Source organism: Clupea harengus, chromosome 26 (genome assembly GCF_900700415.2).
Source record: "Clupea harengus chromosome 26, Ch_v2.0.2, whole genome shotgun sequence".
Lineage (NCBI taxonomy): Eukaryota > Metazoa > Chordata > Actinopteri > Clupeiformes > Clupeidae > Clupea > Clupea harengus.
This window is the reverse complement of record NC_045177.1, coordinates 1,899,584-1,924,583: the sequence shown is the minus strand read 5'-3', so window position 1 is coordinate 1,924,583 and position 25,000 is coordinate 1,899,584. Positions and strand designations below refer to the sequence as shown.

At 42.1% G+C, this 25,000-nt stretch overlaps 3 protein-coding genes across 5 annotated transcripts in view; 1 reads left to right on the top strand and 2 right to left on the bottom strand.

Moving 5' to 3' along the window:
• The window catches only part of LOC105892759, a 15,127-nt gene extending 10,647 nt beyond the window's left edge, over positions 1–4,480 (top strand). Inside the window, exons 12-14 of the mRNA XM_031563700.2 lie at positions 1,310–1,475; positions 2,844–2,944; positions 3,946–4,480. Coding sequence (XP_031419560.1) covers positions 1,310–1,475; positions 2,844–2,944; positions 3,946–4,113 — 435 coding nt within the window. The 3' untranslated portion in view covers positions 4,114–4,480. The remainder of the gene's footprint in view (positions 1–1,309; positions 1,476–2,843; positions 2,945–3,945) is intronic.
• A 3,820-nt stretch (positions 4,481–8,300) lies between these two features.
• LOC105892769 (butyrophilin subfamily 1 member A1-like) lies at positions 8,301–22,156 on the bottom strand. Of its 3 annotated transcripts, XM_031563730.2 has the most exons (11): positions 22,027–22,156; positions 19,740–19,823; positions 18,880–19,236; positions 17,424–17,702; positions 14,767–14,881; positions 13,943–14,032; positions 13,360–13,449; positions 12,298–12,387; positions 10,965–11,054; positions 9,959–10,048; positions 8,301–8,656 (listed from the first exon to the last, which is right to left on the bottom strand). In XM_031563730.2, the coding sequence occupies exons 1-11, from the start codon at positions 22,034–22,036 to the stop codon at positions 8,581–8,583; spliced, it is 1,371 nt and encodes a 456-aa protein (XP_031419590.2). In that variant the 5' UTR covers positions 22,037–22,156; the 3' UTR covers positions 8,301–8,580. The 3 variants fall into 3 exon arrangements, with proteins under 3 accessions (XP_031419590.2, XP_042559840.1, XP_031419591.2); XM_042703906.1 differs by lacking the exon at positions 12,298–12,387; XM_031563731.2 differs by lacking the exons at positions 9,959–10,048; positions 10,965–11,054.
• A 1,542-nt stretch (positions 22,157–23,698) lies between these two features.
• The window catches only part of LOC116219709 (butyrophilin-like protein 2), a 3,136-nt gene continuing 1,834 nt past the window's right edge, over positions 23,699–25,000 (bottom strand). Inside the window, exon 3 of the mRNA XM_031563446.2 lies at positions 23,699–24,154. The gene's annotated coding sequence lies outside the window, so the exon portion shown is untranslated. The remainder of the gene's footprint in view (positions 24,155–25,000) is intronic.

Sequence of the window (25,000 nt, the reverse complement as noted above, 5' to 3'; positions counted from 1 at the left end):
TGTCTGACAGAAGATGGCTGGGTTAGGGTTAGGGTTGGAGATGAGATGCTTTGGAGGGCTCTGACAGAAGAGGGCTGGGTTAGGGTTAGGGTTGGAGATGAGATGTAGCTTTGGAGGGGTCTGACAGAAGATGGCTGGGTTAGGGTTAGGGTTGGAGATGAGATGCTTTGGAGGGGTCTGACAGAAGAGGGCAGGGTTAGGGTTAGGGTTGGAGATGAGATGCTTTGGAGGGGTCTGACAGAAGATGGCTGGGTTAGGGTTAGGGTTGGAGATGAGATGCTTTGGAGGGCTCTGACAGAAGATGGCAGGGTTAGGGTTAGGGTTGGAGATGAGATGCTTTGGAGGTGTCTGACAGAAGAGGGCAGGGTTTCTGTCAGCTGCATACATTCAACATCTATGTTCCTCTTCATGGTTTCTCCAGAATGGCCTACCCTAGCTTGAAAAGAATAAACGTCATCATTCTTTTTTTACTAACAGCCTTTACTTATACTTTTACTTTCAATACTTTTAATGTTTTTTTTATTTACTTTCAATGCTTAAGTATATTTAATGTCAGAACATTTATTTTAATACTTAAGTACAGTAAATATCAGATACTTACTCAAGTAATAGTCTTCTTCCAACGTAATTTTCTGTTAAGATATCTGTACTTAATCCATCCCTGCAAACATGGATAGAGAAAAAACTGCATAAAATGAATGTGTGTACCATATTTTGTTACCATATGAAACACACACTATGACTTAATTCTGTTTGGACCATTTACACACTGCTGTTGCAAACCTAAAACACTTTTAGCAATTCTACTTCTCAGTGATTAGAGTAGTTTAAGTGAACACAGAGAAAATGCAAATATACAATAATTTCACCAAACACTACACAAGACCAATGCTGCAGACTGATGAAAATATAATGTATTTCTCTCCATATACCCAAATCAGTCAACATGTCAACATGGAGAATCAACAACAAAACATGTCCCAGTTTTCATGCTACTACAGTAGTGTGCATAACACTGTAAGCTCAGCAAATATCAGACAAACGTTAAATTCTGTATCCAGTACAGGTTACAATTACAGTAAAAAAAAAAAAATGAAAATACAGTACAGATAAAGTTGTTTCATTTGAACCTGATGTATTTTCAGGATGCATTCCATTGTTGACGGAGAGACCTGATTAACGTTATTGAAAATGGCATGGTCACCGATAATGTTCGCTCCCTCTCCCTCTCTCTGTCTCTCTCTCTCTCTCTCTCCCTCTCCCTCTCTTTCCCTCTCCCTCTCTCTCTCTCTCTCTCTCTCTCTCTCAGTTTAATCCTGTGTCTCCCCTGTTTGACGAGGGGGCCTACTATCACAGCAAGCCTAGTCTGAGTGATCAGGCTCACTGTCTGGTCATGGTGGTCTCAGCTGACGCCATCTCCAACATGGACGACAGCGTCATCACTAAGATGAAGACAGTGAGAGAGAGAGCGCGGGGTAAGTGATCTTAGACTGAGAGAAAGAGAGAGAGAGAGAGAGAGTGAGAGAGGGAGAGAGAGAGAGGGAGAGAGGGGTAAGTGATCTTAGACTGATAGAGAGAGGGAGAGAGAGAGAGAGGGGGAGAGAGAGAGCACAGGGTAAGTGATCTTAGACTGATAGAGAGAGAGGGGGGGGGGGGTAAGTGATCTTAGACTGATAGAGAGAGAGAAAGGGAGGTAAGTGATCTTAGACTGAGAGAGAGAGAGAGGGGGAGAGAGAGAGGGAGAGAGGGAGGTAAGTGATCTTAGACTGAGAGAGAAAGAGAGAGAGAGAGAGGGGGGGTAAGTGATCTTAGACTGAGAGAGAGCGAGAGAGGGAGAGAGAGAGAGGGAGAGAGAGGGGTAAGTGATCATGGATAGAGAGAGAGAGAGAGAGCCCAGGGTAAGTGATCTTAGACTGATAGAGAGAGGGAGAGAGAGAGAGAGCACAGGGTAAGTGATCTTAGACTGATAGAGAGAGAGAGGGAGAGCGATAGAGGTAAGTGATCTTAGACTGATAGAGAGAGGGAGAGAGAGGGAGAGAGAGAGGGGGAGAGGGAGAGAGAGGGAGGGAGAGGGGTAAGTGATCTTAGACTGATAGAGAGAGAGGGAAAGAGAGAGAGAGGTAAGTGATCTTAGACTGATAGAGAGAGAGAGAGAGGGAGAGAGAGAGGTAAGTGATCTCAGACTGATAAAGAGAGAGAGGGAGAGGGGTAAGTGATCTTAGACTGAGAGAGAGAGAAGGAGAGAGAGAGAGAGCACAGGGTAAGTGATCTTAGACTGATAGAGAGAGAGAGGGAGAGAGAGAGGGAGAGAGAGAGAGAGAGGGGTAAGTGATCTCAGACTGATAAAGAGAGAGAGAGGGGGAGAGGGTAGTGATCTCAGACTGATAAAGAGAGAGAGGGGGAGAGGGGTAATTGATCTCAGACTGATAGAGAGAGAGAGAGAGGGAGAGGGGTAATTCATCTCAGACTGATAGAGAGAGAGAGGGAGAGAGGGGTAATTGATCTCAGACTGATAGAGAGAGAGAGGGAGAGAGGGGTAATTGATCTCAGACTGATAGAGAGAGAGAGGGGTAATTGATCTCAGACTGATAGAGAGAGAGAGAGGAAGGAAGGGGTGATGGATCTCAGACTGATTACATTAATGTGCCCATGAACATGAATCAGAAAATTAGAGAACTAAATTAAGAGACAGAGAGAGAGAGAGGGGGGGGGGGGGGGGGGGGGGAGAGAGAGAGAGAGGGGGGGGAGGCTGATGACTGATCTCTCTCTATGGGGCAGGTTGATGACTGATCTCTCTAGGTGGGGCAGGCTGGAGGTTCTGAACTGTGCTTGAAATGTTGCAGATATACCCCAAGCTGTTGTCATGACGATGGTTGACAAAGCCAGCTCACTGGTGAGAGAGGACCTGAGAGAGTTGTACACCAGCAAGACCATCAAAGATAAGGTCTGTGTGTGTGTGTATGAGTATCTGTGTGTGTGTGTGTGTATGAGTATCTGTGTATGTGTGTGTATGAGTATCTCTGTGTGTCTGTATATAAGTGTGTGTGTATGAGTGTCTGTTTGTGTGTGCGTATAAGTGTCTCTATGTGTGTGTGTGTATGAGTGTCTGTGTGTGTGTGTATGAGTATCTTACTTTTAGAATAAGTGTGTGTGTGTGTGTGTGTGTGTGTGTGTGTGTGTGTGTGTGTGTCTGCGTCTGTGTCTGTGTCTGTGTTACATTTATATTTAGTCATTTAGCAGACGCTTTTGTCCAAAGCGACGTGCTCTCTGAAGAGTTGGGTCTTCAAAAGCTTCCTAAAGGTAGAGAGGGATGCCCTTGCTCTGGTGGTGCTAGGCAGAGAATAGTCTGGATTGCCGTGCTTGCACAGACGGCAGAGCCAAACGACGCTCACTAGACGAGCGCAGCATCCTGGGTGTAACATTTGCCCTTACAAGAGCATTTAAGTAGGTGGGAGCAGAACCAGCAAGCACTCTGTAGGCAAGCATAAGTGACTTGAACTTAATGCAAGCAGCTACAGGCAGCCAGTGGAGCTTGATGAGTAGCGGGGTGACGTGTGCCCTCTTTGGTTGGTTGAACACCAGATGCGCTGCCGCGTTCTGGATCATCTGTAGTGGTTTCACCACGCAAGCCGGCAAGCCCGTTAGGAGGGCGTTGCAGTAGTCAAGGCGGGAACTCACCAAGGTTTGCACCAGCAGCTGGGTGGCATACTGGGTTAGGTACGGCCTGATGTGTTAGTGCGTCTGTGTGGGTTTGTCTGTCTGCATGTACGTGTGTGAGGCGGGGGGGGGGGCATGTTTGTGTGCCTGTTGCTCCAAACAAAAGCATTTACATACGTGTGTGTGCGTGTATTTGTGTGTGTGTGTGTATGTGCGTGTGTGTGTGTGTGTGTGTGTGTGTGTGTGTGTGTGTGTGTGTGTGTGTGTGTGTGTGGTGTCTGTCTGCAGATGGAGGAGTGCAGTGAAAAGCTGGGTGTCTCCTTGAGCAGCATCTTCCCAGTGAAGAACTACCAAGACGAGACTCAGCTGGACGATAAGATGGACGCCCTCATCCTGTCCTCCGTCACACACATCATCAACATGGCCAACGACTACGTCACCAGCATGGAAGAATGAGAGTCAAGTGTGTGTGCGTGTGTGTGTGTGTGTGTGTGTGTGTGTGTGTGTGAGGAAGCCAGGCAGTTGTTGGTTTGTGACATTAGTTTGTGGTGTGGCAGTTAGCATAACAAGCTATAACATAGCTCTTCAATCCAACGCAGGTCACCATGGTGACAACTGAGGGAGTTGAAGGGACTGATAAGTGATGTCATGGTTGTCATGGTTGCTGTATTTCTGTTGGACAGGTAGATATCTGGTTTGTTTTTGGGGAATTTGTTATTTTCAGGGATGCAAACAGCGCGCTTTTCGGCGCCTCCCGCTTTTTTCACGTCAGTTTGGGTGACTTGTGTGAATCGTGCAGATCCAAAGAGGTTTTTTTTAAGGGGGGGGGGGGGGGGGGGGGGGGGGGGGGGGGGTCTGATTATAATTTTATCAACAGTAATTCTGGATTGCCTCCACCAAACAAGTAAATAAGAAATAAGCAAATCAGCAGCAATTATTTCCCAAACCCTCGAAAGCTGTTGCAATGGAGATTTACCGTTACTTTCGGTTTGAAGATAAGGTAGCAGATAGTGTTGAAGAATGGGTTACTTGAAATTGGACGACTTTAAATTAATATATGAAATTGAACAACATAAACACCTCTACAGATCAAATAAATCAACAAGGATAGCAAAACCGATTGATAAGCATAGAATGAGAACGGCAGAAATGCAGGCAGGATGCAGGCAGAAGACCAGACAGATCAGTGACACAGGCTGGTTTTTTTTTTTCATTTTATGTGAAGGCTGAGATATTCATAGCATTTTATTCCTTTTGTAATACCAACAGGTGCACTTCGTTGTGGATAAGTAAAGCCTATGTACTGTTCTCACTACGTGTTTAGCATAACATAGCATAACTATGTTTCTAGATAACAGCTGTTGCCATTCCCACGATACGAACATTTGAATGATGTCAAAGTAAAAGTCCAATACTATACTGTGTTCGTTTCCATAACAACAAGACAAGCAATATACATTTGCTGACCTGAATAAGCAGAGGGCAGAACAGCCTATTTTGCTACATTTTTGTAGTCCCGTTAATCTTATGTTTGTCATGTTGGTGAGGAAGAAGAATTTTCTTAATTTCATTTTACTCCATGTGCCTAGAAGGGTGGGCCGGGGATGTCGGTGGGGTTGGTGGCAATGTAAGTATATGGATATTTCCCGCGGGGCGAGGGCTTCAATTACCTCTCTCTTTTTTGACCATACATATTTTCCTACATACATACATACATATTTTCCTGAACTATGGGGCCAACGTAGCTAGCTACTTATGTAGCTTATGTATCAGCCCAATGCTAAAGCTAGCAGACTATCTAGCTATGTTTACACATACCTTGTGTCTTAGCCCAATGCTAACGCTAGTAGACTATTTAGCTATGTTTACACATACCTTGTGTCTTAGCCCAATGCTAACGCTAGTAGACTATTTAGCTATGTTTACACATACCTTGTGTCTTAGCCCAATGCTAACGCTAGAAGACTATTTAGCTATGTTTACTAGTGCTGTCAGTTTAACGCGTTATTAACGGCGTTAACGCAAACCCATTTTAACGCCGTAAATTTTTTTTATCGCGAGATTAACGCGATTTTAATTTTTTTTTTTAGATTAACGTTCTTTTTCGCAAACTGTGCAGTAGGCTAACGTTACGGTTTGAGTGAATGGTGAGCGCAATACGGCTAAATGGATGATAAAAAGCTTCTGAATGGAAAGTTTACTTTTAAAAGTTGTGTTGTGCAAAAGAAGCAAGCTTCACTGTTGTCTGAAAATGTCAACAGGCAGCTGGCTGAAAGCAAAGAAGTAGTAGGCTTACCTTTTATTGGTAACCTAACTGTTACGGTTCATTGTTTCTGAAATAAGAGGCCTGACTGCTATGTTCCCAGCAAACTTGAAAAAAAGAAAATATTAAGCCATGGTTTAACTGCCCTATAGGCTGAGTCCTTGTTTACCTGAAATGTGCACTTTATAATTTTATTTTGTACCGCCCTGTTTGGCAATGTTGGTTTTCAATAAAATAAAACATTTGCATAAAGCAAGCCAATCCACTTTTCCATGTTGATAAGGGCATTAAAATAAAAATTAAATTATGGAAAAAATAAATAAACGAAGGGACATTTAGAATAGATACAAATTTGCGATTAATCGCAATTAATTTTGAGTTAACTATGACATAAATGCGATTAATCGCGATTAAATATTTTAATCGTTTGACAGCACTAATGTTTACACATTCCTTGTATGTGTTCTATCTGTGTGTATTTTCGCAGAGGTTTGCATTTTGTGTTTTCTTAGACTACAATAGAGGTTACATGGATACATAGATACTGATAACAGTTATTCATTCATTCATGTTCCTGCCTACACCAGTTATCCATTCATTCATGTTCCTACTACACCAGTTATTCATTCATTCATGTTCCTACTACGCCAGTTATTTATCCATTCATGTTCCTACTACATCAGTTATTCATTCTGTTACTTTTCTTCAAATAAAAATGCATAAGCAGTCGCATTGGCTTTTACATTCATTCCCTCACATTGGTAAATACACACACACACACACACACACCAGTGATACATTCACACACACACACACACCAGTGATAAACACACACACACCAGTGATAAACACACACACACACCAGTGATACATTCACACACACACACACACACCAGTGATAAACACACACACACACACCAGTGATAAACACACACACACAACAGTGATAAACACACACACACACACACACACACACACCAGTGGTAAATACACACACACACACCAGTGATAAATACACACACGCACACACACACCAGTGATACATTCACACACACACACACACACACCAGTGATACATTTACACACACACACACACACCAGTGATAAATACACACACACACACACCAGTGATAAATACACACACACACACACACCAGTGATAAATACACACACACACACACCAGTGATAAATACACACACACACACAAACCAGTGATAAATACACACACACACACCAGTGATAAATACACACACACACCAGTAATAAACACACACACACACACCAGTGATAAATACACACACACACACACACCAGTGATAAATACACACACACACCAGTGATAAACACACACACACACACCAGTGATAAATACACACACACACACACACCAGTGATAAACACACACACACCAGTAATAAATACACACACACACACCAGTGATAAATACACACACACACACACCAGTGATAAACACACACACACACACACACCAGTGATGAACACACACACACACACCAGTGATGAATACACACACACACCAGTGATACATAAATACACACCAGTGATAAATAAATACACACACATACACCAGTGACACACACACACCAGTGATGAATAAATACACACCAGTGATAAACACACACACAAGTGTGCTAGTGTTAAATTAGCGTAGGTTGTTTCTTTACAGGTTACAGGGTGTGGTTCAGCATGATGGATCTCCATTAGTACCTGGCAGTGAGTTGGTGTTAGTTAGCTAGTGTTAAATTAGCGTAGGTTGCTTCTTTACAGGTTACAGGGTGTGGCACCTTTCCAGTGAGTTGGTGTTAGTTAGCTAGTGTTAAATTAGCGTAGGTTGCTTCTTTACAGGGGTGGTCATTTCTCCAGCTCTAGTACCGCACCACACTGGCCACCACTCGCCATTTACCTGCCTGAGCTTATCAAGCCAATCAGAAACATTAAAATCCAACTACTACCAATCAGGACGGAGAAGATCAAGCCAATCAGGAGCATTAGAATCCAACTACTACCAATCAGGACTGAGCAGATCAAGCCAATCGGGAGCATTAGAATCCCACTGCTACCAATCAGGACTGAGCAGATCAAGCCAATCAGGAGCATTAGATAAATATAAATAAATATACAGCTCCAGCACCAACATTTGACCACTAAACCATAGAACGGTAGGATTCCCCTAAGGTCGAGGGGTCAACTGTTAGCTGCGTAACATAGATTAAATGGCTTCATGGCAGCTGTAGTTACTTGATAGACCACCATTGATTAATTAAAGCCTATATTTCAGATGACATTTTGCTTGCCGTCGCCCATTTTAAATCAATGGAACTTTCTGCAGCATTCTCAAGTATGAAATGACGGGAACTATTACTTTTAACCAAGGCTTTATTGCTATTCTGCTTTCAAAACGAGCAAAAAGAAAAATCAATACAACCCCATCAGTAAACGCAGAAATGAAATATCAAATAGGGGCCAAGCAGGACTCAGGACACAGGCCATGGGTGCCTTTCTGATTCACGAGGCTGCAGATGCATCACACATTCTCATTTATCTTCATTGTGAACTCAAAACAACCCACAAATTAGGGCTGTAAAATAACAACAACATTGAAAAAAGAAAAGAAAAACAAGCCCACTTCTGTTTAGATTCAGGCCAAAAAGTTTTCATCCCAGTCATACCACCGGGGCCCGTAAATCACCGGAGTGTATGGAGGGGGCATATTTCTGGATGAATAAAAGAGACAAACGATATACAGTAGTTAACGATAATCATTAGAGACTAAATATATAGTTAATTATAATCATTAGAGACTAAATATATAGTTAACGATAATCATTAGAGACTAAATATATAGTTAACGATAATCATTAGAGACTAAATATATAGTTAATTATAATCATTAGACTAAATATATAGTTAACGATAATCATTAGAGACAAAATATATAGTTAACGATAATCATTAAAAACAAAATATATAGTTAACGATAATCATTAGAGACTAAATATATAGTTAATTATAATCATTAGAGACTAAATATATAGTTAACGATAATCATTAGAGACAAAATATATAGTTAACGATAATCATTAAAAACAAAATATATAGTTAACGATAATCATTAGAGACAAAATATATAGTTAATTATAATCATTAAAAACTAAATATATAGTTAACGATAATCATTAGAGACAAATTATATAGTTAACGATAATCATTAAAAACAAAATATATAGTTAACGATAATCATTAATGGCACTTTAAATGCAATGACTCCAAATATGACGGTGCCCAAAACTGGTCCTATTGACTCCAAATATAAATACGTTTGGTTACCTGTGTGTGTGTCTATGTGTGTGTGTGTGTGTGTGTGTGTGTGTGTATAGAGTGTTTGGTAACCTGTGTGAGTGTGTGTGTGTGTGTGTGTGTGTGTAAGTGGGTGTGTGTAGAGTGCTGGGTTACCTATGTGTGTGTGTGTACAGTGCTGGGCTACCTGTGTGTGTGTGTGTGTGTGTGTGTGTGTAGAGTGCCGGGTTACACTGCGTGTATGTGTGTGGAGTGTTGGGTTACCTGTTTGTGTGTGTAGAGTGTTGGGTTACCCGTGTGTGTGTGTGTGTTTGTGTGTGTGTGTGTGTGTAGAGTGTTGGGTTACCTGTGTGTGTGTGTAGAGTGTTGGGTTACCTGTGTGTGTGTGTGTGTGTGTGTGTGTGTGTGTGTGTGTGTGTGTGTGTAGTGTTGGGTTACCCGTGTGTGTGTAGAGTGTTGGGTTACCCGTGTGTGCGTGTGTGTTTGTGTGTGTGTGTGTGTGTGTGTGTGTGTGTAGAGTGTTGGGTTACCTGTGTGCGTGAGTGAGTGTGAGTGTGAGTGTGCGTGTGTGTGTGTGTGTGTGTGTAGAGTGTTGGGTTACCTGTGTGTGTGTGTGTGTGTGTGTGTGTATGTTTGTGTGTGTGTAGAGTGTTGGGTTACCCGTGTGTGTGTGTGTGTGTGTGTGTGTGTGTGTGTGTGTGTTTAGAGTGTTGGGTTACCCGTGTGTGTAGCTTTCGGTCAAAGAACTTCCCACAGGGTCAGAAGATACAGCCCTGTAAATCACCGGAGCGTCTGGAGGAGGCACATCTCTGGACGACAAAAAAGAGACAAAATATACAGTTAACGACAATCATTAGAGACAAAATATATAGTTAACGATAATCATTAAAAACAAAATATATAGTTAACGATAATCATTAGAGACAAAATATATAGTTAACGATAATCATTAAAAACAAAATATATAGTTAATTATAATCATTAGAGACAAAATATATAGTTAACGATAATCATTAGAGACTAAATATATAGTTAATTATAATCATTAGAGACTAAATATATAGTTAACGATAATCATTAGAGACTAAATATATAGTTAACGATAATCATTAAAAACAAAATATATAGTTAACGATAATCATTAGAGACTAAATATATAGTTAACGATAATCATTAGAGACTAAATATATAGTTAATTATAATCATTAGAGACTAAATATATAGTTAACGATAATCATTAGAGACTAAATATATAGTTAATTATAATCATTAGAGACTAAATATATAGTTAATTATAATCATTAAAAACAAAATATATAGTTAACGATAATCATTAGAGACTAAATATATAGTTAATTATAATCATTAGAGACTAAATTATATAGTTAACGATAATCATTAATGGCACTTTAAATGCAATGACTCCAAATATGACGCTGTCCAAAACTGGTCATCTTGACTCCAAATATAAATACGTTGGATTACCTGTGTGTGTGAGGAGTGTTGGGTTACCTGTGCGCGTTTGTGTGTGTGTGTAAGTGGGTTACCTGTGTATGTGTGTGTACAGTGCTGGGCTACCTGTGTGTGTGTGTGTGTGTGTGTGTGTGTGTAGAGTGCCGGGTTACACTGCGTGTATGTGTGTGGAGTGTTGGGTTACCTGTTTGTGTGTGTGTGTGTGTGTGTATGGGTGTGTGTGTGTGTGTGTGTGTAGAGTGTTGAGGTTACCCGTGTGTGTAGCTTTCGGTCAAAGAACTTCCCACAGGGTCAGACGTTTCGGCCCCGTAAATCACCGGAGCGTCTGGAGGAGGCACATTTCTGGACGACAAAAAAGAGACAAAAAATACAGTTAACGATAATCATTAAAAACAAAATATACAGTTAACGATAATCATTAAAGGCATAAGATATAGTTAACGATAATCATTAAAGGCACTTTAAATGCAATGACTCCAAATATGACGCTGCCCAAAACCGGTCATCTTGACTCCAAATATAAATACGTTGGATTACCTGTGTGTGTGAGGAGTGTTTGGTTACCTGTACGCGTTTGTGTGTTTGTGTACCTGTGTGTGTGTGTGTGTGTGTGTGTGTGTGTGTGTGGAGAGTGATGGGTTACCTGTGTGTGTGTGTGTGTGTGTGTGTGTGTGTGAGGAGTGTTGGGTTACCTGTGTGTGTGTGTGTGTGTGTGAGGAGTGTTGGGTTACCCGTGTGTGTGTAGAGTGTTGGGTTACCTGTGTGTGTGTGTGTGTGTGTGTAGAGTGTTGGGTTACCTGTGTGTGTGTGTGTGTGTGTGTGTGTGTGTGTGTGTTGTCGCAGCCCAGCTCTCAGCAAGACGCAACCAAGGAATTTATCAAAGCACGTTCTTTATTAAGGCTTCAAACTTACAACAAAGGTATTGAAACATAACAGAAAATGGGGTAAACCCTCCGGCATGCACCCTGTGCAACCGGCACCTTCCCCTCTGTCTCTCTGTCTCTCTGTCTCTCTGTCTCTGTCTCTGTCTCTCTGTCTTTCTCTCTCGTCAGTCCTTCTTACTGACTCTTTGAACCCTTTTGTTTGACTAGATTGGCACTGATCAGCAACTAGTCAAACAATCTACAGGTGAGCTTTCAATTAGGGAAAGCCCGACCTGCCTAGTCCCCAGAACACCTCCCCAGGGTCCTAAAGTCTGCCTTGTATAGGCCTGGTAAGGGAAATCACCCATGTTCAGACTAAGTGAGACCCAAACACAGCTTGGGGCACCGCAGTGTGTAGAGTGACAGGTTACCTGTGTGTGTGCGTGTGTGTAGAGTGTTGGGTTACCCGTGTGTGTATGTGTGTCTGTGTGTGTGGTGTGTGTGTGTGTGTGTGTGTGTGTGTGTGTGTGGAATGTTGGGTTACCTGTGTGTGTGTGTGTGTGTGTGTGTGTGTGTAGAGTGTTGGGTTACCCGTGTGTGTGTGTGTGTGTGTGTGTGTGTGGAGTGTTGGGTTACCCGTGTGTGTGTGTGTGTGTGTGTGTAGAGTGTTGGGTTACCCGTGTGTGTGTGTGTGTGTGTGTGTGTGTAGAGTGTTGGGTTACCCGTGTGTGTAGCTTTCGGTCAAAGAACTTCCCACAGGGTCAGATGTTTCGGCCCTGTAAATCACTGCAGTGTCTGAAGGAGGCACATTTCTGGACGACAAAAAAAGAGACAAAATATATAGTTAACGATAATCATTAGCGACAAAAGATATAGTTAACAGTTATCATTAGATACAAAAGATATATTTAACGATAATCATTATAGACAAAAGATATAGTTAACGATAATCATTAAAGGCATAAGATATAGTTAACGATAATCATTAGAGACAAAATATATAGTTAACGATAATCATTAAAGGCATAAGATATAGTTAACATAATCATTAAAAACAAAATATATAGTTAACGATAATCATTAGAGACAAAAAATACAGTTAACCATAATTATTAAAAACAAAATATATAGTTAACGAAAATCATTACTGGCACTTTAAATGCAATGACTCCAAATATGACGCTGCCCAAAACCGGTCATCTTGACTCCAAATATAAATACGTTGGATTAACTGTGTGTGTGTGAGGAGTGTTGGGTTACCTGTGCGCGTTTGTGTGTTTGTGTACCTGTGTGTGTGTGTGTGTGTGTGTGTGTGTGTGTGTGTGTGTGTGTGTGTGTGGAGAGTGATGTGTTACCTGTGTGTGTGTGTGTGTGTGTGTAGAGTGATGGGTTACCTGTGCGTGTGTTTGTGTGTGTGTGTGTGTGTGTAGAGTGACAGTTTACCTGTGTGTGCGTGTGTGTAGAGTGTTGGGTTACCCGTGTGTGTATGTGTGTGTGTGTGTGTGTGTGTGTGGAGTGTTGGGTTACCTGTGTGTGTGTGTGTGTGTGTGTGTGTGTGTGTAGAGTGAAAGTTTACCTGTGTGTGCGTGTGTGTAGAGTGTTGGGTTACCCATGTGTGTATGTGTGTGTGTGTGTGTGTGTGTGTGTGTGTGTGGAGTGTTGGGTTACCCGTGTGTGTATGTGTGTGTGTGTGTGGAGTGTTGGGTTACCTGTGTGTGTGTGTGTGTGTGTGTGTGTGTGTGTGTGTGTGTGTGTGTGTGTGTGTGGGTAGAGTGTTGGGTTACCCGTGTGTGTAGCTTTCGGTCAAAGAACTTCCCACAGGGTCAGACGTTTCGGCCCCGTAAATCACCGGAGCGTCTGGAGGAGGCACATTTCTGGACGACAAAAAAGAGACAAAATATATAGTTAACGATAATCATTAAAAACTAAAAATACAGTTAACGATAATCATTAGAGACAAAAAATACAGTTAACGATAATCATTAAAAACAAAAAATGCAGTTAACGATAATCATTAGAGACAAAATATATAGTTAATGATAATCATTAAAGGCACTTTAAATGCAATGACTCCAAATATGACGCTGCCCAAAACCGGTCATCTTGACTCCAAATAAAAATATGTTTGGTTACCTGTGTGTGTGTAAGTGGGTGTGTGTAGAGTGCTGGGTTACCTGTGTGTGTGTGTGTACAGTGCTGGGCTACCTGTGTGTGTGTGTGTGTGTGTGTGTGTAGAGTGACAGTTTACCTGTGTGTGCGTGTGTGTAGAGTGTTGGGTTACCCGTGTGTGTATGTGTGTGTGTGTGTGTGTGTGGAGTGTTGGGTTACCTGTGTGTGTGTGTGTGTGTGTTTAGAGTGTTGGGTTACCCGTGTGTGTAGCTTTCGGTCAAAGAACTTCCCACAGGGTCAGACGTTTCGGCCCAGTAAATCACTGCAGTGTCTGAAGGAGGCACATTTCTGGATGACAAAAAAAGAGACAAAATATATAGTTAACGATAATCATTAAAAACAAAATATATAGTTAACGATAATCATTAGCGACAAAAGATATAGTTAACATTTATCATTAGATACAAAATATATATTTAACGATAATCATTAGCGACAAAAGATATAGTTAACAGTTATCATTAGATACAAAAGATATAGTTAACGATAATCATTAGCGACAAAAGATATAGTTCACGATAAACATTAGAGATAATGCATTGACTCCAAATATGACGCTGCCCAAAACGGGTCGTGTCCGGGTCGTGTCCAGATATAAATATGTTGGGTTACCTGTGTGTGTGTGGGTTACCTGTGTGTGTATGTAGAATGTTGGGTTACCTGTGCGTGTGTGTGTATGTGTGTGTGTGTAGAGTGTTGGGTTACCTGTGCGTGTGTGTGTGTGTGTGTGTAGAGGGTTGGGTTACCTGTGGGTGTGTGTGTATGTGTGTGTGTGTAGAGTGTTGGGTTATCTGTGGGTGTGTGTGTGTATGTGTGTGTGTAGAGGGTTGGGTTACCTGTGGGTGTGTGTGTATGTGTGTGTGTGTGTAGAGTGTTGGGTTATCTGTGGGTGTGTGTGTGTATGTGTGTGTGTAGAGGGTTGGGTTACCTGTGGGTGTGTGTGTATGTGTGTGTGTGTATATAGTGTTGGGTTACCTGTGCGTGTGTGTGTATGTGTGTGTGTGTGTAGAGTGTTGGGTTACCTGTGGGTGTGTGATCTCCACCGAGCAAACCCAAAGCACAGTACAACGAGTCCAGCTACGACGGGGAGTATTGCGTCCATGTATGGAGAATCCTCTGGGACATCCTCATCTTCATCTGGAAGACAAGAGGCCACATCTGACACTGACACATTCACTGCTTTATTTATTTAGCACACTGTTTTCACATAAGTAACCCTAAGTATATAGAAACATCTTTATTTATTATTATTATTATTATTAGTTTTAAGTTAAGTAACCCTAAGTATATATATAAACATCTTTATTTATCATTATTAGTTTTAACCTTAGTAACCCAAAGTATATATAAACATATTTATTTATTATTATTATTATTAGTTTTAACCTAAGTAACCCTAAGTATATATAAACATCTTTATTTATAATTATTATTAGTTTTAACCTAAGTAACCCTAAGTATATATAAACATCTTTATGTATTATTATTAGTTTTAACCGAAGTAAGTATATATAAATATCTGTATTTATTTAAAGTATATATAGTTAGTTTTAACCTAGGTGACTTAAATTGTATATAAACATCTGTATTAATTTAAAGTATATATAGTTAGTTTTAACGTAAGTACTGTATATTTATAAAATATAAACATCTTTATCAGTAGGCTGGGATGTCTGGGAATCAAACTCAGGTGTGTTCACACCTCACTCTAGGGGTGTGTGTGTGCTTGTGTGCGTGTGTATTTGTGTGTGTGTGCGCACGTGCATGTGTGGTTGTGTGTGTGCACGAGTGTGTGAGCACTTGTGTGTGTGTGTCTTGGTGGAGTTCACACCTCACTCTACCAATCAAGCCACATGAGTGTGTGTGTGCCTGTGCGTGCGTGTGTATGCTTGTGTGTGCACACGTGCATGTGTGGTTGTGTGTGAGCACTTGTGTGTGTGTGTCTTGGTGGAGTTCACGCAGCGTTACTGTTACACAAACCAGAGTAGGATGCGAGAAGTCGTTGAGATAGAGCGATACCGTTCGTACAGCACCTGTGTGTGTTTGTGTGTGTGCGTGTGTGCACTGGTGTGTGTGCACTGGCGCTGACGGCTAGGAAGCTAAAGAGCTAAAGAGCTAGTAAGTGGGTTATTTGCCCCAAATATGTTCATGTGCAAAGTAAACAACAATCAATTTTTTATGTTGACAACAACTCATGTTCTACAGAAACACCACATAATTCATATTAGCATGCTATCTTTATATGTAACTTATTAGCAGCTACCTAGCTACTATGTATTCTAATTGATCTTCTATTAAAGTTTTAGCAGCAAGCTAACAATAATGGTCGAGAGCTTCAGTTAACACCTACAATATTCTGTTTGCCCTGACAGCATTCGTGTAGCATATAAACAACAAACCGAGTCGATGTAGACGTATAAAAGTTCTAATGACACCTTTATTCACATAAAATATTTCCCAGTAACAGACTCCCGAGACTCTGCCATCTTGGTTCGATTTTTCTGATTACTCCCGCCCCTCTGAACAACGTAGGCTTCCAAATCACACACACGCCGAACTGATTGGCTTTCGGGTGGTTCTAATTTGCATAAAGTTAAAGAATCGCCAACTTGGAATCGGCTACAGAGGCGGATTCTTCCCTATGCCGGCCAAACAGCCGGAATTTCGCCTCCCATTCAATCCCAATGAGAGCGAGGCGAATTACCGTAATTTCCGGACTATAAGCCGCTACTTTTTTCCCATGCTTTGAACCTCGCGGCTTAAACAATGACGCGGCTAATTTATGGATTATGATACCTGTGACTGTATACGGTGGCTTTGTGGAGCTAGGATGCTAGCATGGATGCAGCCGCATGGATGCTTAGCTCCACGCGATTTCTCAGTATCTCTCAATAACTTAACTAATGTCAAAATAACCACAGTCTACCGGCGTAGACAGAACACAACTCAAAACACTTTAGAAAATAAAAGTTTACTACAATACAAATCCAGTCTTTTCAAGTTCTTTAGCTCACTGGTTTCAAACTAGTGTCTTTCTTCTATCTATCTGTCTTCAATCTAACGTTCTAGCTTCTGATTGACTCTTGCAACTGTGCTCTCTTAAAGCAACAGTGCACTTATCGTAACTGGCACAACTAATAATATGCATCACTATTGTATTACTTTTGATATTCATTTTAGCCTGTGTAAAGTTCATTTGTACCGGTAGGCACCTGCGGCTTATAGACATGTGCGGCTTATTTATGTTAAAAATAATTATTTTTGAAAAATTCAGTGGGTGAGGCTTATATTCAGGTGCGCTCAATAGTCCGGAAGTTACGGTACGCCCGGTCATATGCTGTGTCTGAACGAAGCGTTACTGTTACATAAACCAGATTAGGATGGGGGAAGACTGTGTGATACATTACTGTTACACAAATACGTTTAGGATGGGAGAAGCCTGTGTGATACGTTATGGTTACCCAAATCAGATTAGGATGGAAGAAGCCTGTGTGATACGTTATCGTTACCCAAACCAGATTAGGATGGTGACACATGTGTATGTGTGTGTGTGTGTGTGTGTGTGTGTGTGTGTGTGTGTGTGTGTGTGTGTGTGTGTGCGTGTGTGTGTGTGTGTGAGAGATTAAGATGGAACAGGCTTACCAGACTGAGCTGTTATCTGACGGGTTAACCAGGTTACCTGTATGATTCATCCGTGTCATTTTCACAAGGCCCATCTGGGTGACTCTGCAGTAGTAGCCGCCGCCGCCGCTTCTCCTACTGTCCACCAGGAGGCGGCGTTCCACCCTATAGCCATCCGACTGTAATCGCATCTGCGTGGGCTCAGCAGGAAGGTTCCGCCCCTCGCTGTCCAGCCAATCAACTACGGGCTCGGGGCTCCATCCCGTGGAGACGCACCGTAGATCCAGCTGTTGGTTTCTGCGCCGGTCGGTGACGATGGTTGGCTCCGTGCCTACAGCTGCACACAGTAGAGGAAGAGTGAGCTGACCCCTGTGTGTGTGTGTGTGTGTGTGTGTGTGTGTGTGTGTGTGTGTGTGTATAGAGTGCTGGGTTACCTGTGTGTGTGTGTGTGAGTAGAGTGCTGGGTTACTTGTGTGTGTGTGTGTGTGTTGGTGTAGAGTGCTGGGCTAATGGTATTTAATGAAATGTTTGACCTAATGGAGATGTATGGACTGTGTTATGGATTATTGCATTTACTGAAAACCATCAACGGTGAGTCATACACCATCCATCAAACGCACGAAACACAGGTGTGGACTTACTTCACTGACATCAAGCGCCTCGTGTGTGTGTGTGTGTGTGTGTGTGTGTGTGTGTGTGTGTGTGTGAAGAAACACAGGTGTGGACTTACTTCACTGACGTCAAGCGCCTCAATCAGATACCTGTCTATGCAGCCCTCAGTGGCTTCCAGTCTAGGCTTACATTTACATTTAGTCATTTAGCAGACGCTTTTATCCAAAGCGACTTACATATGTGCGACTTACAATGTATACACATTTTACACTGCACATCAGGAGCAATTAGGGGTTCAGTGCCTTGCTCAAGGACACTTCGACAGGGAATCGAACTAGCAACCTTCTGATTACTAAACGACTTCTTTACCTCCTGTACCACTGTCACCCCTAGGCTAGTCTAGGCTTAGCCGCTACACTTGGATATAGCACATTTTAAAGGTGGAGCCCGCAATTCCGGCAAAAAGTTGTTGACATTTAAGCTCCAATCAGCAGCCAATCACATTACACTCCTCCCTTCCGTGTTTCTGAAGCAACGTGTTGATTGGCTGGAACTGTTTTTGTCTCGGTCCACAGTCCAGAGCCAGGACAGACATTTTTTTTTTTTGGAGTGCACAATCACACAGACATCCAGCTGACAGACAGCTACAGGACTGTGAGGAGCAATCGTGGATTACAATCGTGGACTGCACCTATTTTGATCACAGCTCAATGTTCTAATTGGCCAGTGTGTTGAGTTAAAATCTATAATGCACTATGCATTTTGTTTTCGATGAACCAGGAAGGAACAACACGCACTCACCACCAGACGCACAGCCAGAGGAACGTGTGGAGAATTGAGAAGAATTTGACTCTAATCCAATTCAGAATCAAGCACTACGCCTTTAAAACTACGCATCTCACCTCTGACTTGGACCTCCATTTCTTTGTTGTCGTAGTTCCCCCCTCCTGCATCCACAGTGCACTGGTACACTCCCGCGTCCGAAAGCTTCACGTCGTCAAGTCTCAGCGACACGTTCCCCGAACTGATCCCGTCTGGAAAAAAGGCTGCTCGTCCCCGGTAGGACTGCGACTGGTCCTCGCTCCGGTCCGCGCCGCCTCGGTACATGTGGACGTGGGTCTGGGTGTCGTGTCCAGGTCTGAACCACACCACAGTCATGTTCTGCACGTCGGTGCGTGGAGAGAGAGAGCACGGCAGAACCAGGTGTCGTCCTGCCACGGCCAACAGGGGACCATCAGGGGCGACAAGGCGGACAGAAACTAGAATGCGATGACATCACAATGACTCACTCGCAATGACATAGAATGACTCACTCTCAATGACATACAATGACTCTCTCAATGAAACAATGACTCACTCGCAATGACATACAATGATTCTCTCAATTAAACGATGACTCACGCTCAATTAAACAATGACTCACTGTCGACGACTCACTCTCAATGACATGCAATGACTCACACTCATAATAAGTTCTCGCAGTGACTTGACCCATGCAGGTAAACACACTTACGAACGCACAGACAAATGTGTAGGGAAATGACATACATACATACCCCACACTCACACACCAGTGTCACATGCCAACCATACGCTGACGATTAACGGGGCAATAACATTATGCTACCATATGCTAATGATTATTCCCCTCTAAAATGCTCTCTCACACACACACACACACACACACACACACACACACACACACACACACACACACACACACACACACACACACACACACACACACACACACAGGATATACCTGAGGATGAGGACGGCAGGTCCACAGACAGGTCCACACTGCTCACACCCCAGTAGAGAAGGAGGAGCCAAAGATGTGACACCGCTGAAAAGGGAAGCCATGTTCATTCTTAAGGAAGAGTGTGTGTGTGTGTGTAAGGCCACCAGCAATGAGTGTTTGTGTGTGTTTAAGGCCAGCAGCAATGAGTGTGTGTGTGTGTGTGTGGCTCAGAATAGCAATGTCAGACGGGCAAGGCCGCCAGCAATGTGTGTGTGTGTGTGTGCGGGGGGGGGGGGGGGGGGTTGTCACCCACTTAATGTTGAAACATCTGACTGGGAGTTACACAGTTGAGAGACTCCCAACTACACATAGTGTTTCTCCCCTCTCTCTCTCTCTTCCTCCTTCTCTCTCTCTCTTCCTCCCTCTCTCTCTCTCTCTCTGTGTGTAAACAGCCCATCAGACTAGGAGTTACACTACCAACTACACGTAGTGTTTCTCTCTCTCTCTCTCTCTCTCTTCCTCTCTCTCTCTCTCTCTCTTCCTCTCTCTCTCTTCCTCCCTCTCTCTCTCTCTCTCTCTCTCTCTCTCTCTGTGTGTAAACAGCCCATCAGACTAGGAGTTACACTACCAACTACACATAGTGTTTCTCTCTCTCTCTTCCTCTCTCTCTCTCTTCCTCCTTCTCTCTCTCTTCCTCTCTCTCTCTTCCTCTCTCTCTCTCTTCCTCCTTCTCTCTCTCTTCCTCTCTCTCTCTTCCTCCCTCTCTCTCTTCCCACCCTCTCTCTCTTCCTCCCTCTCTCTCTCTCTCTCTCTCTCTCTGTGTGTGTAAACAGCCCATCAGACTAGGAGTTACACTACCAACTACACATAGTGTCTCTCTCTCTCTCTCTCTCTCTCTCTCTCTCTCTGTGTGCAGGGTATGTGTGTGTGTGTGTGCGTGTGTGTGAGAGTGTGTATGTGTAAACAGCCTACCAACTACAAACAGACTACCAACATGTTAAAGAAGTCGGAATTACGTTTTTATAAGCTGCCCAACCAAAATCAACTTTGAATTGTCCATAGGAAAGGTGAGAATTGATTTTTAGAGTGTGTTGAAGATCAGTCCAGGAAGTTGGGGCAGTTGAGAGTGCACACACACTCACACACACACACTCACACATCAAATGTTTCAATAATCCCTCTACTATTTATAGGGAAACTGGATTTGTTTCTAGCGATAGGTGGTTAGGAGAACATCAACTCACATCATCTTGGTAGGCCTAATTAAGCAAGATAACACGAGGACACCAAATTGTGTGTGCTATCGTTTTCCCCCTCCGATTTTGTTCATTCATTCTTGGCGTCAAGCGTTGCCAAGAAACACGGTTGTGAGAGAGGCTATTTCCGCACATTACTTTGTGCACTCACCTGTCTTTTTGTTTTATTTTTTCCATTCATACTTCATTTGTTCACTCGTAAACTGACGAATGTAACGTTAGAAATCGCTGCCTGACATTCTGCTCTCTCGTCGTCACTTACAGCGTAGTAGTGTAATATCAAAGTTATTAACGGCAGCTAGCTAGATTAATTTACGTCTTCTACATAAGAAAAATAGTAGGTAAATAGTAGTTTTCATCAAGCAAGATGCCAAGACATTTATATCTAGTGACTCTCACAAAGTTAGATCAATTTGCAGTGGATATATGTATATGTAATGAGTATTCTAGCTCTAGGAAACGGCATTCATTTCCAGCTAGATAGCTATCTACATATGTTGACTATAGCTAGTCTATTAGTTTAAGATTGAGTTTTTCAGAGCATTAAATGAAAGTTGCAGGTTCTCAATGGCAAGTTGAACCGAGTCAGAAATACAATACATAATAGTGGCATAAGCATAAAGACGGACCTAACAAACACTTAATGACGAGACAATATCATTAATATCAATGGTGAGGAGGACATGACCCCAAATTGATCATTGTGAAACAACATTTGCTACTGGCAAGAAGTCAGACTGAACATTTCTCGACTTCACACGCTGCAAACTCATGTGAAAATGACTACTCCAACAAATGTCATCTATCCTAGAAGTATAACAATAATTGGTATTAACGCGAAGTTTGGTTATCTAGCGATAGGTGGTAAGAAGAACATCAACTTACCCGTCATCTTGGTAGGTCTAATATAACCAACATAGACTAACACGAGGACACCAAATTGTGTATGCTATCGTTTTTTCCGATTTTGTTCATCGATACTTGGCGTCAAACGTTGCCAAGCAACACAATTGTGAGAGAGGCTATTTGCGGACATTACTTTGTACACTCACCTGTCTTCATATTGTATTTTTTACATTCCCTCTACTCCATTTGCAGCCTTTTCTTCACTCGTAAACTGACGGATGTAACGTCATAAATCGCTGCCTGCCTGCCATTCTACTCTCTCTTCGTCACTTACAGCGTAATGCATTAAAATCAAAGTTGTTAATGGCACAGCTAGCTAGATTCATTGAAGTCGTGTACATAAAAAAGGATAGTAGGCTAATGTGTTATGTATTTGCAACTTCAGTTTGCAATTTATAATGGATAACAAATATGCATGGATTGATATGCAGGATCAACGTTACGATGAGTAACATAAGCGTGTAGGTAAACGTTAACTGGCGAATTATGTCAATCAGTAGGCTAACAAAAGTTTTGACATTTAGCAAAGGTAAGTAACCGTAGCATATGTATCATAGGCAAGGCAAGGCAATTTTATTTATATAGCACAATTCATACACCGTGGTCATTCAATGTGCTTCACATACATGCACAACAATGTGCTTCACATAAAAAAATAAATAAAAAAATCATAGGCTATTACGTGCTATTTATGTGCATAAATAACCAGACGATCTCCAATCTAATGTTTTATATCAAAAATAAATGTATCACAATTTCAAGATCAACCACTTAGCATTGCATTATGAATATTGATTTAAACGTAGCTATCTAATTGTAACGGTCTGTCCTGCTCTGCCACGCCCCCAGTGCCGTTCCTATTTAAGAGGCTCACCAGGTAGGATGGTCGAGGTCTCTGGGTTGCCAGATTACATATATTGCAGCTGAAAGGTATGTGCTCTTGTTTCATTTCCACTGTTAGTGTGCAGCTATATGACCATTCGTATCTAAGTTTACTGTTTGTCAACAGCTTTTACAGTTCACCAAACGCTTCCGAGTAGCATGCCTGTTCGCTGAAGGTATTGACACGCTATACTGAAGGTATTGACAAGCTATACTGAAGGTATTGACACGCTGTTTCGTTTGCCTTTGTATTTATTTGTTTGACTAAGACTAAGCGTGATCTGGGTCTAGCGTGACTTTTACTGCTTTCATTATTAATGACTTCTAATGACTAATATTTGTCATTTTACCAGTACAATCAAGCATTACCTTATTACAAATTCTGTCATTTATAAACCTTATTTTCACTTCACCCCTTAGAAATGTCTGAAAATCACCAATGAGATCAGATCTTCATCCAGTCATCCAATGACAGTTGACCAATGGCCTACCTCTAGGCAAGGGTGGTGTTCAGAGCAACTGATTCGCTCAGGCTGTTTACAGGGCACCTAGATGAATGCTGATTCGCTCAGGCTGTTTACAGGGCGCCTAGATGAATGCTGATAGGCTCAGGCTGTTAACAGGGCGCCTAGATGAATGCTGATAGGCTCAGGCTGTTTACAGGGCACCTAGATGCATGCTGATTCGCTCAGGCTGTTTACAGGGCGCCTAGATGAATGCTGAATGAAACACCCCATGCTTTACATAGATACAAATTCAGCATTTACTTTTTATTACCAATGGGTGGGGGAGAGATAATTTAGTTGGACACATACCCACATCAAAGACATTAGACTGTTTACTTAAAGCCTTTATTGTACTGTCCTATTGGTTTACATCAATAACAATTAAACTCTTTTTAAAACATTTTTTTTATTATTATTTATATTTAATAATGACAAAAATTCTACTCTATTTTGTATCTGTATTTCAAAGTGTAATAGTGTTTAAGGTCTCATTCCACAAGGGCAATAACCAAGACTTCAGCTGAAGAAACTGAATGAACTAAACTGAAACTAAACTAAACTCAAGACATACAGGAACTGAGGAGACAGATACGGTAGGGAAGTCTGTCAAGGTCTGATGAGGTGGGGAAGTCTGTAGAGGTCTGATGAGGTGGAGAAGTCTGATGAGGTCGGATGAGGTGGAGAAGTCTGATGAGGTCGGATGAGGTGGGGAAGTCTGATGAGGTTGGGAAGTCTGTCGAGGTCTGATGAGGTGGGGAAGTCTGATGAGGTTGGGAAGTCTGTCGAGGTCTGATGAGGTGGGGAAGTCTGATGAGGTTGGGAAGTCTGTCGAGGTTTGATGAGGTGGAGAAGTCGGATGAGGTCGGATGAGTATGTGAACGATCACCTGCAAAACAAATAAACCATCCGATGCACATCAGTTTGAACTGAAAACACACACTCACACACACACAAAGCATCCATCAGTTTAAACAGTTGGTAACTCATTGAAAAAGCATCCATCAGGTTTAACAGTTGGTAACTCATTGAAAAAGCATCCATCAGGTTTGACAATAAGTGACTCATTGAAAAAGCATCCATCAGCTTAAACAGTAGGAATAGTAACTAATTGAAAAAGCACCCATCAGGTTAAATTTTGGTAATGTTGTTGTATTTGGTGAACATGGATTAACTCATGATGAAGTATAAATGGTCTCACTTAAAAAAGCCTGCCTGCTGAGAAGCGGACCTCCCGGTTGTAAACAAGATGAATTGACTTTGCCACGACTACCCCAGGATATGGGAGTGGTACCAAACACGCAACAAGTTCTGATTGAGTAAAAGTTCAAAGACAGAGCTAATTCTAATTGGCCACAGGAACAGCCACACACAAGAATGTGGGAGGAACTAGGTTCCTTTAAAAGACTCAAGACTGTGGGAGGAGTTACCTCAGGACTCCGGAGCTGCATATAAGTATATTTATTAGACAAACAACAATTGCAATCGGGCTCACCCCCAGCACAAGGCTGAAAGTGAAGCAATGATAAACACATCGCACAAGGTTTATATAGACAGAAGTTTAGCGTTCAGCAGAGATGGTGGATTTCTGACGTCCGAGGGAAGGATGGAAGTTTTGCAAGGTCGGAAAAAGCACAGTTCGACCCTTCTTATCACTTCTGGTCTAAACATGCTCTTGTACATATGCAGACTAGGTGGCACCTAATATTCTAAGTTGTGTGTGTGTGTGTGTGTG

Bases quoted from the DNA above. Each gene is read 5' to 3' on its own strand.
- LOC105892769 (XM_031563730.2), bottom strand. The intron at 14,033-14,766 runs GTAACCCAACAC...TTTGTCATCCAG, and splicing joins TGGAGATCACACACCCACAG to AAATGTGCCTCCTTCAGACA. The intron at 12,388-13,359 runs GTAACCCAACAC...TTTGTCGTCCAG, and splicing joins ACCGAAAGCTACACACACGG to AAATGTGCCTCCTTCAGACA.